General features: G+C 43.1%; 1 protein-coding gene across 9 annotated transcripts in view; it reads right to left on the bottom strand.

Annotated features, from left to right (window-relative positions):
• SEPTIN6 (septin 6) overlaps nt 1-16,760 on the bottom strand; it is a 77,214-nt gene that overhangs the window by 4,798 nt on the left and 55,656 nt on the right. For 2 of the 9 annotated variants that reach the window (XM_056541172.1, XM_056541178.1), the window contains exon 10: nt 1,375-1,514. The exons of 1 other annotated variant lie outside the window; for it this stretch is intronic. In XM_056541172.1, the coding sequence (XP_056397147.1) occupies nt 1,490-1,514 (25 nt within the window). In that variant the 3' untranslated portion in view covers nt 1,375-1,489. 6 more of the 9 variants (XR_008848049.1, XM_056541176.1, XM_056541174.1 and 3 more) reach the window with 6 other exon arrangements.

Genomic DNA, 16,760 nt, shown 5'->3' with positions numbered 1-16,760 from the left:
AATGCTGTTTCAGTACAGACATCAGAGGGGTTCTCCCCCTCTTTTTGGACCCCTTTATGAACCAGAATAACGTCTGAATAGCTACACGTTATACTGAATTTACCCTGCAGTGACTGCTGAAGAAGAAGTATCTGCAAGGTTCCTTGGCCATAACAGCTGGGGGACCAGCTGCACTGCATAATAGGTTAAAATCATAACCAGCACCCTAAAGTTTAAAGGGAACCTGTCATTACCTTTATCCTGCCTGAATCACGAGCCATTGAGGTAGCCCCCTGTGGCTTTTCTCAATTTGACCAGTCTTGATTGAAAGATTTCTCCCAAATTTGGAATAAAGAGAGATCTAGTATTCCAGGCAAACAGAGCAGAGAGAACTAGCCGGGGACCAACCCAATGACTTGTGGACACCATAACGGCCAGCGATTAGCTAAGCGGACAGTCACTGGTGGGCACCAGAGAATTTAGCAGGAAGACTCCGGTCACGTTCTGAAGAAAGGGGATATGTTTTTAACAGCTGAATAAACTATTTAAGGCAGCATGAAAACAATGAAAATTTTTCTTTAATTTGGTTTAAATAAAAATTTGAAGAACCTTTGCATGAACATCTATATACCAAAGTTAAATACTAACAGAGTGATAAACATTTACAGTTATGACAAATATTTTAATTTAAAAACTCTTATAAAAAAAAAGGTCCAAAACACTATTTAAAGAGTACCTGTCACCAGACTAAGAACTTTTAATATATTGTTCCCATTTACTTGCTGTAAAAATTCTCAACCTTCATATGCTTTTAATGTGATTTAAAAAATGGCCACTAGGTGGCTCTGTTCTGTTCCCTGACGCAAGTCAAACAGTTAGTTTGGTCTCCTTCCGGCCTGGCAGGAGATCAAACTCAGGAAGTGAGTGCAGGGAATGGCAAGGCACATCTCTCACAGGCTTCAGTGACGTTGCGCCTGCTGGGGAACGCCAACTTTCTCCAGCCGGGAGCTCACACAATGTGAGATACAGAGTTTTTTAAAGCTCGGAAAATTTGAGGCCAGAAGGGGTGTTAGGAGTAGTTAGGGAATATAACATAGTTTAGTAAGTTCAGAAAATATAGTTTGATGACACGTACTCTTTAAAGAGTTTTCCAATTTCAACAAATTCCTACAGGTCAGAAAAATACATTCTTACACAAATAAAATTGTTTAACTATTTGAATTCTGATTATTTATGACCCAGGATCTTCAGTTATATCGAGTAGTACAGTTTTCTGACATACTCAAATCACATCAGAATATATTAAAACTGGAAGAACCCACTATAAGACTATCACACTTTAAAACAAGACTATGTAACCAGTTTTAAACCATTTCTTTAAAAAAAAAAAAAAAAAAAAAAAAAAAAAAACAAACAAACACACTTTTTGATCTTTAAAAGCATACTAATATGATTGGGATTCATAAGTCAAGGGTGCTATTTTAGGAAGGTATCTTCCAGAGTAGTAATATTACTCAGTGCACAGCCAAGGGTTACTGGAAAGAAAAAAAACATGTAAAAAAAAATTAATTGTATAGAACAAAAAATTGTTAGAATAAAATACACACAACAAGCACAAAAACATTAGCATCTATGAATATTCCACTCTAGAATTTAAAAGGGTTGTCCACTCTAGAATTTAACCGGTTGCCGTCCAAGTACGAGCCGGCTTGCGTTAATAGCAGACATGCGGGGATTGCCGTGGCCACCTATTAACCCTTTAGATCGCTGCTATCAAAGTTGACAGTGGCGTCTAAAGGGACATTCAAACCATCCCTGGTAATCCAGTGTGGTGGATCGCCCCATGCAGTGTGATCGTGTGTGTGTGTGTGTGTGTGTGTGGGGGGGGTGTGTGCTGGCTGCTGCGCTGTGAATGATAAAGCCTGGCAGGACCAGGCTTTATCAATCGAGCACACAGATCAATGTGGTTCTATGAAACCACATTGATCTGTATGAGCAATCTAATGATTCCTCCTAAAAGTCCCCTAAGGGGACTAAGTATAAAAAACAAAAGTTGAATAAAAAAAGTAAAAAAAAAAAAAAAACACCTATTAACCCCTTCCTTATTAAAAGTAAAAATCACCCCCCTTTTCCCAAATTCCATATAAAAAATATGTAACAATAAAAACAAACATCTGTGGTATCGCCGTGCGCGTAAATGTCCAAACTATAAAAATATATAACTAATTAAACCGCACGGTCATGGTACATGCAAAAAAATTCAAAAGTCCAAAATAGCATATTTTTGGAATCATGAAAAAATTAACAACAAGCGATCAAAAAGTCTGGTCAATACAAAAATGATACCTCTAAAAACATCAGATCATGGCGCAAAAAACGAGCCCTCATACTGCCCCGTACGAGGAAAAATAAAAAAGTTAGAAGATGACAATTTTAAGCGTATTCATTTTTATGCATGTAGTTATGATTTTTTACAGAAGTATGACAAAATCAAACCTATATAAGTAGGGTATCATTTTAATCGTATGGACCTACAGAATAAAGAGTGTGTCATTTTTACCGAAAAATGTACTGCGTAGAAACTGAAGCCCCCAACATTTTTTTTTCTTCAATTTTGTCGTACAATGATTTTTTTTTTGTTTCGCTGTAGATTTTTGGGTACAATGACTGATGTCATTACAAAGAAGAATTGGTGGCAAAAAAAAACCATCAAATGGATTTTTAGGTGCAAAATTTATGATTTTTAAAATGTAGGGAGGAAAAAAACGAAAGTGGAAAAACGCTCGGTCCTTAAGGGGTTAAAGGGGTTGTCCACATTCTAGTAAATAAAGTTTAATATGTGGCAATTATAAAGTTATCCTAATGTACCAACATTGTGCCAGTGTGTTGTACTGCACCCAGTACTCATTTAGACAGACACATCTCATTTTATGTGAAGCCTTTCCATTAACCCCTTAATGACCAAGCGTTTTTCAGTTTTTGCACCTTCGTTTTCTCCTCCTTACATTTTAAAAATCATAACCCTTTCAATTTTGCACCTAAAAATCCATGATGGATTTTTTTTTGCACCACCAATTCTACTCTGTAATAACAGTCATTTTACCCAAAAATCTATGCCGAAACGAAAAAAAAAAAAAAATCATTGAGCGACAAAATTGAAGAAAAAAATGCCATTTTGTGGGCTTCCATTTCTACGCAGTACATTTTTCGGTAAAAATGACACCTTCTCTTTATTCTGTAGGTCCATATGATTAAAATGATACAATACTTATATAGGTTTGATTTTGTCGTACTTCTGGAAAATTCATAACTACATGAACGAAAATGTATACGTTTAAAATAGTAATCTTCTGACCCTATAACTTATTTTTCTACGCACTGGGCGGTATTAGGGCAAATTTTTTGCGCCATGATCTGAAGTTTATACCGGTACCATTTTTGTTTTGATCGGACTCTTTGATCGCTTTTTATAAATTTTTTTATGGTATAAAATGTGACCAAAAATACGCTATTTTGGACTTTGTTTGCGCGTACGCCATTGACCGTGTGGTTTAATTAACTATATATTTTTATGGTTCGGACATTTATGCATGTGGCGATACCACGTGTTTTTTTATTTACAAACTTTTTATGGGGAAAAGGGAGGCGATTCTGATTTTTATTATGGAAGGGGTTAAATCACATTTATTAACTTTTTTTAAAAACTTTTTTTTATGCAGTGTTATAGCCCCCTCTATTGGCTATAAAACTGCATACACTGATTTCTTACACTGTTCAATACATTGCCATAGGAATGCATTGATCAGTGTTCTCTGTGCTTGATTGCTCAAGCCTGGATTTCAGGCTTGGAGCAATGAAACACCGATCGGACAGCCAGGAGCAAGGTAAGACACCTCCCGCTATCCTGTCTGCTGGGAGGGATGCCATGATTTCACCGCAGCGATCCTGAAAAGCTCCACTGAGCTAACCGGCAAAGTATTCTCCCGTTTTAGACGTCTAAAGGGTTAATAGCCGCGGGTACTGGTTGCTGATAGCAACCGGGACCTCGCAGATACGAAGCATGCTCTGCTTCTGAGCACGCTTCACAGATCGGGAGCGGCCACAGGACGTAAATATACGTCCGTGGTCGTTAACGGGTTAATATGAATGGAAAAGTTTTCAGGGTGTGCTCTGTGACCTTTAAGTTGTGATCTGATCTGTGAGCAACAGCTATTGAGTGTCTCTTATCTATACACTGGTGTCTACTTTCACTGTACTCCTGTCTATCAAGTGTCAGCTTAGTTTCTTGGCTAAGATGGAAACAGATTTTCTGTTTCCATATTAGCAAAATACTTTGCAATTAAGTGAAAAGCTCTGCCATGATTTTTTATTTTTTTTTTTTAAGTAGGCTGAAAAAAATAAAATAAAAAATTAATAAAACATAACTGAATTGTCAGAAAAGCAGAAAAGTAGACGCAAGTAAAAAATAATTATGCCCACTCGTGGATGAAAAGTCAATTATGTAGCTAATTGTTGAATAATAAAATACCCAATGAAAGGGATGGTCAATAAAAACAAGTTCTTCATGGCTGGGGCTTTAAAAATAAAAAGCAAGCTATACTGAGGGGGGCAGTTCCTGTGGTGTCGCACATTACAGAAAGTTTACTATATATTCACAACACCCCCAGCTGTGGGGAAACCTCTTTAGTTGAATATTTTATTATGCACCTATCAGCTTCAGAGGTGGCTGTCCACTATGTTCACATAACGCTAAGGCAGTGGTTTTCAAACTGTGGCCCTCCAGATGTTGCAAAACTACAACTCCCAGCATGCCCGGACAGCCGTTGGCTGTCTGGGCATGCTAGGAGTTGTAGTTTTGCAACATCTGGAGGGCCACAGTTTGAAGACCGCTGCGCTAAGGCATTACAAATCGGGGGTTTTTGAGGATAGTTTTCTGGTGTTCAGCAATGATAAAATTCCCCCTTAGTGTACACACCAGTAAAATGCTCCAGGCATATGTTAAATGTATCCAGACAGCCCCAATCACCATATGAACAGGTTCATTCTTTTGGCAGGCCAATTTCCGTAGTGTGAACGGGTCGGTGGAAGACCCATTCACACTAACGTTAGAGATTCACACAGCGTATTTCCAGAATGTAATTCCGCGTGCGGAAATTTTGTAGTGTGAACATATCCTTAAGGCTTTGATCCCACAGCAGAATTTCCGTGCAAAATTCTGCATTATTTACGGCACATTGAATTCAATGAGGATTCCGCTGTCCCATTCACACAGCAAAATTTCTACTTTTCGAGTTCTGCAGAAATATAACACCTGTCTTACAATTTTGCAGAATTCTGAACAGAATCCCATTGAACTCAATGGGGCACTGAATTTTGGCGAAATTCTGTGATTTGTGCACACAAATTATGCTCAAATTCTGCAAAACTCCTTCAGCAAGTTTTGCAGAACAGAATTTGAGCAGAATGCCAAAATTTCCGCCATGTGAACATAGCCTAACAAGGACACAGACAGTAGGTGAACAAGAGGAGGCAAATACAAGGGATCAGACTAAACAGAATTTATTTAATGTCTGTTTGTATGGAGATTTACAGGTCTGCACAGGAGAAACATGTAGAGAAAAATAGGATTGTATTTAGTAAGTTGTTTTATTTAGTTTTATTTTATATGCACTAGAACAATAACAACATTTAATGCAAATTTGTGCTTCTTTCAATTTGTCAACAGAGGACACAAAGTATAGAAGATGAGGGGAATGGTGATGGTGCAGCTTTGGAAACATTAGTATATGAAGATGTAGCTTATGAGTGACACTTCAAGGTGTACTCCCCTGGAAAATATTAAAATTTTTATTTAAAACAAGTTAACAGCTTTTTTAAATGACTTCTATTTAAAAATCTTAATCCTTCCAGTACTTATCAGCTGCTATATGCTCCACAGGCATCTGTGTTCTTTTTGAATCTGACCACAGTGCTCTCTGCTGACACCTCTGTCCATTTAAGGAACTGTCCAGAGCAGGAGAGGTTTGCTATGGGGATTTGCTCCTACTCTGGACAGTTCCTAAAATGGACAGAGGTGTCAGCAGAGAGCACTGTGGTCAGACAAAGGAAATTCAAAAAGAAAAGAACTTCCTCTGGAACATACAGCAGCTGATAAGTACTTGAAGGATTACATTTCACAACAGAAGTAATTTACAAATCTGTTTTAACTTTCTGGCACCAGTTGTTTAAAAAAAATATATATTTTCCAGCGGAGTACCCCTTTAAGCAAAAGGCATAGTAAAGTTTATTTCTGTTGAACTTGCACAAACGTGAAACACACAAAAAAACGGCATTCAGGATGTTTTTCAAAACGAAATAATATAGTAGACAATTTGCTATATGTTTGTTGGTGCTGTAACATAATCCTTTATGAGCTAGAAAACACTCCTGACATAAAAAGTCTACAAAACAATTGTAACTTTGATGCGAGATTGTGAGATCATTACACAAAAGAAATATCCCTTTAAGACTAGCCTAGCATCATCAGTTGGTTCAGTTCTATCCTTCCATGGTAGATGGTTCACAACAAAGTCGGGATGTCAGTGGGGCAGAAGTAAAGTGGATTATTTAGCTGTACATGCAAAAAAGCAAAATATTGAGAGTAAATAAAATATGCATCAGTGCCAGTACATGTACAACTCACAAAGTCTTCTACATGCTGCCAAGAATTCAGGCTTTCATGCAAAAAAATACACAACGATGGGTTGGGAGCAGATGATATGGTAAAAGAACATGAGGGAATCAATGCAATGTGCCAAAGTAATGTGTTACAGGAAACCAGAACTGTGAACAAAACAGAAAGAATCAAAAAGGATTAACATCATGAGGAAAAAACAAACAAATCTTAATGGCTAGCACAGAAAGCATGCAATGGAAAGCTCTGAGATGGATTTCTACAAAATGTTACACAATAGTAAGAAAAAAGGGGTATACACCTTTTACCTGCACTAACACCAATCTACCACACGGTGCTCTCTTGTCCCAGTCACCAGAAAACACCTCAGTTTATAGTGCAGGTCTTTATATGAACCTCATTTTACAGCTTATAATAGAGATAAGGCTCTATTCTCACCAAACACAGATTCTTTTTTAGTTAAAGAAACATGACCTTTACTCCTATTTTAATGGAATTTATTCTGCACAATATAAAATTTTTAAGATCCCTTTACGTCAGCATGAGGACTGTAAATCATAGACATGAAGTGAACAGAGGCTGTAACACATTGGGGGGGGGGGGGGGGGGATTTATCAAAAACCTGTGCAGAGGAAATGTTGACCAGTTGCCCATTCCAACCAGATCGCTTCTGTCATTTTTAACAAGGCCTCTGATAAAAGAAGCGATCTGATTGGTTGCTATGGGCCACTGGTCAACATTTCCTCTACACAGGTTTTGATAAATCTCTATCATGGGCTCTGGATATTTTCCCAGTCTGCAAGTAAACCAAGCCTGGCCCTCACAGTGACTATGTAGGCAAATGATGGCAATAGTGCTATCATTTGTCTACAGCTTGGTGCTCCTGGCATGGTCATGAGCGCCTCACTTTTACATGTGTCTTTATGATAACAAATTACACTCCATGACACACACTATATCAGTGTTTCCCAACCAATGTGCCTTTAGCTGTTGCAAAAACTACTTCTCCCAGCATGTCTGGGAGTTGTAGTTCTGCAACAGCTGGGGGCAGACTGGTTGGGAAACACTGGACTATAGGAGTTTTATGTTTTACATTTAACAGGATTCCTACTCTATTGAAATGTAAGCTAATGGCCCATCATCAATAATAAACATTACCCAATTTCCCACAAAATGCCCTTTTATTTCACCTAAAGCTTATTTTCTTTAATTTCCTTCCTCTCTTTTGTATGTGACAATAGCTAATTATTCCCTAGACATTTCCAACACAGGCAATAAAAGGAAGCTTTACACAGGCATTCAGCAGTCACTGTAGTTTTCTTGGAAAGCACATTCTGCAGGGAAAAAACAACATGTACAAACAAAGGAAACAGCAACTTTGACTAGTGAGCATTAGAAGGTAAAACTATAATGCTGCCTGTGATTGTGAATTAATGGAGTACTTCGGGATATGAAAACTTATCCCCTATCCTAAAGATAAGGGGATAAGTTTCAGATCGCAGGGGGTTCCAACTGCGAACTCCCATACGAGCCCCCTAGGTCTCTGGCAAAATAGTGCGTTTTGACCACCGCATGACGCGGCAGCAGACAAGCCCCCTTAATACATCTCTATGGCAGAGCCGGAGACTGCCGAATGCAGCTCTCCAATAGAGATGTATTGCGGGGGCGTGTCGGTTGCCGCATCATGCGGTGTTCGAACATGCCCCCTTGCCGCTGACTGTTAGGGCCCCAGTGGTCGAACCTCCCGCGATCTGAAACTTATCACCTATCCTTAGAATAGGACATATACGTTTTCATATCCCTGAGTACTCTTTTAATGAAGACCGGTTACTGTGCATTACAGCTTATGTGGACTCCCTTGAACTGCAAGTAGGGGACATTCAGCACATACCGTACTCTGTTTTGCAATACTTATTTACGGCTGAGAAACCTACTGATCTACAGTAAGTCATCTACTGTGAAATGGACATAGAAAGCTATGTGAAAGACTACCACAGGCAATCTAATAGGTTCTGTTCACATGACATTTCAGCCTTTCTGATGAGGTATACATCTTGAGGCTATCCGCATGTATACCTCCAACATACAGTGGCAGGAAAAGACTTCAAGGTGTGATGGGATTCAATGGCGCTGAGCAGGAGCAGACACGTCAGGTAGGACGGAAGATAGCTTTATTAAAACAATGAAACGCGTTTCACCGCATGTGCGGCTTCATCAGGCATAGCTAACAAGGAAGGGGTCAGAACCCCTTCCTTGTTAGCTATGCCTGATGAAGCCACACCTGCGGTGAAATGCGTTACATTGTTTTAATAAAGCTATCTTCCGTCCTACTTGACGTGTCTGCTCCTGCTCAGCGCCATTGAATCCCATCACACCTTGAAGTCTTTTCCTGGCATTGTCTTGCTCGGACGGGAAGGCTGCAGACTGGACCTGCCTCTCACTCACTCACTCTGACCACTGTTGTGTGTGAGCTTACACAACCGCTGATGGTAAGGGTATTTTCTATTGTACCTGAGGATCCCCTACCTTGCGGTATTACGCTATGGAGCACTCTTCTCTTTTTATTCCAACATACAGTGGCATATTATACATTGCCACAGGCATCATTTATTTTAAAAAAAATTATATATCCTACAAATTTTTGAGGGATGCCAAAGTTTATTAAAGACCTCAGAAGATTTATTTTTTCTATTTTTTCAATAAACTAGCCTCTGTTGGGTATATGGGGGCCTGTGGATACTTTGCACGCTGAGAACTGAGAAGTAACTACAAGCTAAGATTCTCTAGGGTAAATAGGGAAACAATTAACAGTATTAGACAACACATGGCTACAAACATTATAGAAACTCCACCTTGGACAATGAATGTGAGAATTAAACACATAAGCCATGCAATTTAGCACATGATCCCCCCCATCATCTCATCACTAAGTTGGGAACTATAACCAAGCACAGAGGAGCGAAATGTGAATTGCCGATTCTGGATCTTAACCCAATAGAGAATTTGTGGCTAGAATTGAAGGCAGCTGCTAACTTGTGATCCCCATGCAAAACAATAGGTTGAATGTCTTCAAAAAGCTTTGCAAGTGTGGATTATTTCCTCATTCTTCTAACAGATGTAGCTACATAGACTTAAAGGAGAACTCCGGAATATAAAAATTGTCACCCATAGTGCCGGCAGTAAAAAAATAAAGATGTACATACCTTCCTCCGCTCCCCGGGGGCCTCCGGTGACCGCCTCCGGTCTCCGCCGCGATACACTTCCTGGTTGCCGGTGGTCTGATGAATCATACTGCGCTCAGCCAATCACCAGCCGCAGCGAAGTCAGACTCGGCCGGCGATAGGCTGAGTGGCAGTGTGAAAACGCTTCAGGACACAAAATTCTTCACTACACCGGCACCTGCGGGGCCGAAAACGTCACACTGCCGGTGATTGGCTGAGCGCAGTAAGACTCTCCGACCACCGGCAACCAGGAAAAGGATCACGGCGGAGGCCAGAGCTGGTTACCGAAGGCCCCGGGGGAGCAGAGGAAGGTATGTACATCTTTATTTCTTTTACTGCCGGCACTATGGGCGACAACTTTTATATTCCGGAGTTCTCCTTTAAGGCTTAAAACTTCTCTTAAAAGCACCTTTCCGACATACTAAATTAAAGTTAATAATTTCAATGAATGAATAGAATTTACTATAATCATGAAAGCTGTGGGTTAGGACACTCCCCATATGATTAAAGACAATAAGCTTTCCCTCTCTTTCTGTATCGCGATATGCTTGAAGTGGGGCTGGATCTCTGGCTACACTAGCCATGACAGAAAAGTGGGCTTAGCTAATGAACTAATCTCCCACCTTAGGTTTTATTTTAAATTTTTTTTTACAGTAGCTTACCAGAGCCATGCGCCATGCAGCAAAACAGCAGGATTAACTGTAAAAACAGCACACAGGTAACAACGAATGGGAATGGGAAATGTTAACAGGAAAAAATTTAGTAATATGATGAAAAAATAACAACTGCATGCACTAAGCCTGAGGGTCATTTACATTAAGAGTAGCAGTAAGAAGAATCAGATTATGCACATACAATGTATACAACATTGGCAATTTACAGTGGGGCAAAAAAGTATTTGGTCAGCCACCAATTGTGCAAGTTCTCCCACTTAAAAAGATGAGGGAGGCCTGTAATTTTCATCATAGGTATGCCTCAATTATGAGAGACATAATGAGGAAAAAAAAAAAATCTATAAAATCACATTGTCTAATTTTTTAATAATTTATTTGCAAATTATGGTGGAAAATAAGTATTTGGTCACCTACAAACAAGCAAGATTTCTGGCTCTCACAGACCTGTCACCACTTCTTTAAGAGTCTCCTCTGTCCTCCACCTGTTACCTGTATTAAATGGCACCTGTTTGGACTTCTCAGGAAAAGACACCTTTCCACAACCCCAGTCACACTCCAAACTATACTATGGCCAAGACCAAAGAGCTGTCAAAGGACATCAGAAACAAAAGTGTAGACCTGCACCAGGCTGGGAAGACTAAATCTGCAACAGGCAAGCAGCTTGGTGTGAAGAAATCAACTGTGGGAGCAATTATTAGAAAATGGAAGACATACAAGACCACTGAAATTCTCCCTCGATCTGGGGCTCCCACGCAAGATCTCACCCCATGATGTCAAAATGATCACAAGAACGGTGAGCAAAAATCCCAGAACCACACAGGGGAACCTAATGAATAACCTGCAGAGAGCTAGGACCAAAGTAACAAAGGCTACCATCAGTACACACTACGCCGCCAGGGACTCAAATCATGCAGTGCCAGATGTCTCCCCTTGCTTAAGCCAGTACATGTTCAGGCCCGCCTGAAGTTTCCTAGAGAGCATTTGGATGATCCAGAAAAGTATTGGGAGAATGTCATATGGTCAGATGAAACCAAAGTAGAACTTTTTGGTAAAAACTCAACTCGTCGTGTTTGGAGGAGAAAGAATGCCAAGTTGCTTCCAAAGAACACCTTACCTACTGTGAAACATGGAAAAATCATGCTTTGTTTTTTTTTTCTGCTAAAGGACCAGGACAACTGATCCATGTAAAGGAAAGAATTAATGGGGCCATGTATCATGAGATATGCAGTGAAAACCTCCTTACATCAGCAAATGCATTGAAGATGAAACATGGCTGGGTCTTTCAGCATGACAAGGATCCCAAACACCTCCCAGGCAACAAAGGAGTGGCTTCGTAAGGTCCTGGAGTGGCCTAGCCAGGGTCCAGATCTGAACCCCATAGAAAACCTTTGGAGGGAGTTAAAAGTCTGTGTTGCCCAGCGACAGCCCCAAAACATCACTGCTCTAGAGGAGATCTGCATGGAGGAATGGGCCAAAATACCAGCAACAGTGTATGAAAACCTTGTGAAGAATTACAGAAAACGTTTGACCTCTGTCATTGCCAACAAAGGGTATAAAACAAAGTATTGAGATGAACTTTTGTCATTGACCAAATGCTTATTTTCCACCATAATTTGCATATATATTCTTTTTAAAAAATCAGAGTGTGTGATTTTATGGATTTTTTTTTTCTCATTATGTCGCTCATAGTTGAGGTATACCTATGATGAAAATTACAGGCCTCATCTGTTTAAGTGGGAGAACTTGCACAATTGGCTAAATATTTTGACTAAATACTTTTTTGCCCCACTTTACATTTAGATTTTTGCTCAGACTATTATGGGCAGATTAAATTGTTCTATAAAAAGTTACATCTACTGTTTATCACGTTGCATTAAAAGGGGCTGCTAGAAACACTTGGGTGTTACAGAGACAGCTGCTGAACACGCCTGTCTCCATAGAGATCAATATAGCGTGCATATTAATGACACAAGAGGAAAATCCTTTAGCATACAATAACTGCATGTTTATATTGTAGCTGCCATAAAACATCAACTGTATAAAGAGCCCTAGCACGTTAATCTTTTTACCTTACAGTTTGAGAAAATTCTGATCTTTGCTATAACTCTTAAATGAAATGACTCTCAGTATATCATGCACACTCAAGGCAAAAGTAGTACAGTATGTTAAGTCACAAAATGCAAATGTATATTAGGAAAAAAAAAAAATCAAAACAAGCATGGATCATGTAAAGCATGAAACCCCACTTCAGACACAATGCATATATAAAAGGAGATTTTTTAAACTTACCGTAAAATCTCTTTCTCGAAGGATCCATTGGGGAACACAGACAGTGGGTGTATCTTGCCATCTCCAGGAGGTGTGACACTATGGTGATAAAAAAAAAGTCAGCTCCTCCCGGCAGGATACACCCGCCTTCAGGCTCTGAGCTAGTCAGTTTAAGTTCCAGAGCAATAGGAGGAGACCAATAGGTCAAGGAAAAACCCAAAATTTTCCGAGAACCAGAAGAAAAAACAAAACTGAACACACCCCCAGACAGAGAACCAAGGAAAAACCCAAAAAAGGGCGGGAGCAATGTCCCCGTATGGATCCTTCGAGAAAGAGATTTTACGGTAAGTGTTAAAAAATCTCCTTATCTCTATCGGCTCCGTCGGGGAACACAGACAGTGGGACGTACCAAAGCCGTCCCTTGGGTGGGCAGATAAGTAATCAGGCAGACAGCCGATCCACTGCCGTCTGCAACACTTTACGCCCCAGGTTAGCATCAGCCGATGCGAAAGTATGAACCCGGTAAAACCTCGAGAAAGTGTGCAAAGACGACCAGGTAGCCGCCTTGCAAATCTGCGAGGCCGATGCTCTATTCTGGAGAGCCCAGGATGCCCCAACAGAACGTGTGGAATGAGCCACAACCCTGAAAGGAGGAATCTTCCTCTTACAGCGATAGGCTTCTGAAATGGCGGACTGAATCCACCTAGAAATGGTGGCCTTGGAAGCAGGTTGTCCCTTGCGATGACCTTCCGTAAGGACGAAAAAGGAATCACACTGACGAAACTAAGAAGTGATGGAGAGATAAGACCGAACAGCCCGAACCACGTCCAGCCTGTGCAGTAAGTGCTCCTTAGGATGAGAAGGAGCCGGGCAAACTGACGGGAGGACAATATCCTCATTGAGATGAAAGGCAGAGACCACCTTAGGTAAAAAGGAAGGGTCTGGCCAGAAAACAACCTTGTCCTGGTGGATCACCAGAAATGGAGAACGTCAGGAAAGGGCTGCCAATTCAGACACCCTCTGGATGGAGGTGATAGCCACCAGAAACGCCACTTTCCAAGAAAGGAGGCGGAGAGACACCTCTCTAAGGGGCTCAAAGGGTGCACCCTGGAGGGCACTCAGAACCAAATTAAGGAGGAACAGCGTGTGCCACTCCTTGAAGGAAGGTCCGGACATGAGGATTAGAAGCCAGGGGCCGCTGGAGAAGAACAGTAAGGGCTGAAACCTGACCCTTAAGGGAACTGAGAGACAACCCCAGTTCCAACCCCGACTGCAAAAAGGAGAGAAGACAGGGAACAGAGAAGGTCATCGGGGAGAAGTCCTGTGCTTCACACCAACGAAAATAAGACCTCCAAGTACGGTGGTAGATCCTTGCGGAGGAGGGCTTACGAGCTTTGAGCATGGTGCGAATGACTTTAAAGAGAACCCGTGGGCCCTCAAATCCGCTGTCTCAACCGCCACGCCGTCAAATGCAGCGACTGTAAATTGGGGTGGCAAAGAGGACCCTGAGAGAGCAGGTCCGAACGGAGAGGAAGGCACAGTGGAGTGTCGTCCAGGAGCCTGACTACGTCGGCGTACCACGATCTTCGGGGCCAATCCCGAGCTACCAGAATGGTGGGAACGTCCTCTGCCTTGAGCTTCCTCAGCACCCTGGGAAGGAGCGGAAGAGGAGGGAACAGATAGGGTAGGGCAAACCCCGCCCAAGGAATCACTAGGGCGTCCACGGCCAGAGCCTGAGGGTCCCAGGACTTGGACACAAACGGAAGGATCTTCTGATTGTGCCGGGACACGAAGAGGTCCACGTCCGGAATGCCCCAGAGGTCGCAGAGTTGCGTGAAGACCTCTGGATGTAGAGACCACTCGCCGGGGTCGGGTGAGGACCGACTGAGGAAGTCCGCTTCCCAGTTGAGCACCCCCGGGATGTGAATCTCCGAAATGGTCGGAACCTTGCTCTCCGCCCAGGAGAGAATCTTTGTCACCTCGGCCATGGCTGCCGAGCTGCGACAATTTATGTACGCCACGGCCGTGGCATTGTCCAACAGAACGCGGACAGGACGGGACTGAAGATGGGACTCCCAATGAAGAAGACAAAGAAGAATCGCCCGTAATTCCAATATGTTTATCGGAAGAAGGGTCTCCTGGGGAGACCAGAGTCCCTGAATCGTCCAATCCCTGAACACGCCGCCCCAACCCGACAGGCTGGCATCCGTTGTAACAACCTGCCAGTGAAGGGGAAGAAACGACCGCCCTAGGAGAAGAAGGGGGGAGCGGAGCCACCAGAGCAGAGACTGATGGACCCTGCGAGGGAGAACAATCTGATGATCGAGGGACAGAGGAGACCTGTTCCATCGGGAGAGAATCGCCAGTTGAAGGGGGCGGTAATGAAACTGGGCAAAAGGTACGGCCTCCATAGTTGCCACCATCCGACCCAGGACTTCCATACAAGTGTGGATGGAGACTGATACCTGGGTCCGAAGGGAGCGGACCCCCGACCGGAGCGCCAGACGTTTGTCCGGCAGAAGACGAATTCGGGCAGAGGCCGTGTCGAAGTGAAGTCCCAGGAAGGTTAGAGACTGGGTAGGACGGAGGACTGACTTGTCCTGGTTGACCATCCACCCGAAGAGAGTCAGAGTGTGGAGAGTGACGTCCAGATTCTCCAGAGTCTGGGCTCTGGTTGGAGCCTTGATGAGAAGGTTGTCCAGATAGGGTATCACCGAGATTCCCCTCGACCGTAACAGGCCCATCACCGGCGCAAGGACCTTTGTAAAGACCCGAGGAGCCGTGGCTAGACCGAAGGGGAGGGCTACAAATTGAAAGTGCCCCTCCGGGACCGCAAAGCGGAGGTACCGATGATGGCCCGGAAATATTGGCACATGGATGTAGGCATCTTTGATGTCCACCGATTAAAGGAACTCCCCTTGTTCCAGGGACGCCACCACCGAACAGAGAGATTCCATTCGGATGTGGCGGATGAGAAGATGATGGTTGAGACGCTTGAGGTCCAAAATTGGGAGCACAGAACCGTCCTTCTTGGGGACCACAAAAATATTTGAATAGAAACCGGGGAGCCCGGGAGCGAAAAAGCGATCCCTCGGAAGGGATGCAAATTCGATCCGGTAACCGTTGGACACCACATCTCTGACCCAAGAGTCTTGAATGTGAGAGGTCCAAATGTCTCGAAAAAGCAAGAGATGACCTCTCACCCATACTGGGACAGGGAAGAAACCCAGGCTGGGGGAGCAGTGGAGCAGGCAGGGCAAGTGGGCTCAGCAGAGCCAGACATCTCGGTATTACAGTGATAGTAAGTCACTGAAGTTCCAGGTCTCTGTTTAGAGGGAGGAACAGCTCTGGGTACGGACATAATGTGGGGGGAAAAAAAAAAAAAGGGAGATAGGAACTTTCTCACCCTAGTCTGTGCCCCCTGTCAGCTGCAGTGAGGAAACTCGCTCTGTGCAGCTAGAGAGAGTGAAACAGGCCAGCCAATAGGAAGAGAGGGGCGTGCCTGAAGCAAGACACTAAGGAACTGACCCCTTCCTACTGAAAATCGCGCCCACGGCGCTGATTGGAGGCTGCTTCGCGCCTCTGAGCGCTCCCAGCCCTGTGGGCAGAGCTACAGACCGGCCAAAGAGAACTGTCATGGCGCCCACTCCTTGTCCCGAGCGCACCTGTCGGCCGCTTGTGCGCTCGGGGGAATAGAGCGGACGGCCAAGTGCTGGCACAGACTGCCGGAGAAAAGAAAGTAAGCTGGCGCAGAAGCGCCCGGCTCATAGCAGCGCCGCGGCTGTCAGCCGCGTATAAGGCGCTGCTGGCAAAGTGAAAGTAAGCCAGCACTGAGAGCGCCCGGCCCGGGACAGCGCCGCGGCTGACAGCCGCATATAAGGCGCTGTGGACGAAGTAACATCAAGTACACACACACACACACACACAAGTGAAGTGCCGGGAATA

This window comes from Hyla sarda, chromosome 9 (assembly GCF_029499605.1).
Source record: "Hyla sarda isolate aHylSar1 chromosome 9, aHylSar1.hap1, whole genome shotgun sequence".
In the NCBI taxonomy this organism is placed as follows: domain Eukaryota; kingdom Metazoa; phylum Chordata; class Amphibia; order Anura; family Hylidae; genus Hyla; species Hyla sarda.
The sequence above is the reverse complement of the archived record's forward strand: the minus strand, read 5'-3'. Positions and strand labels throughout refer to the sequence as shown.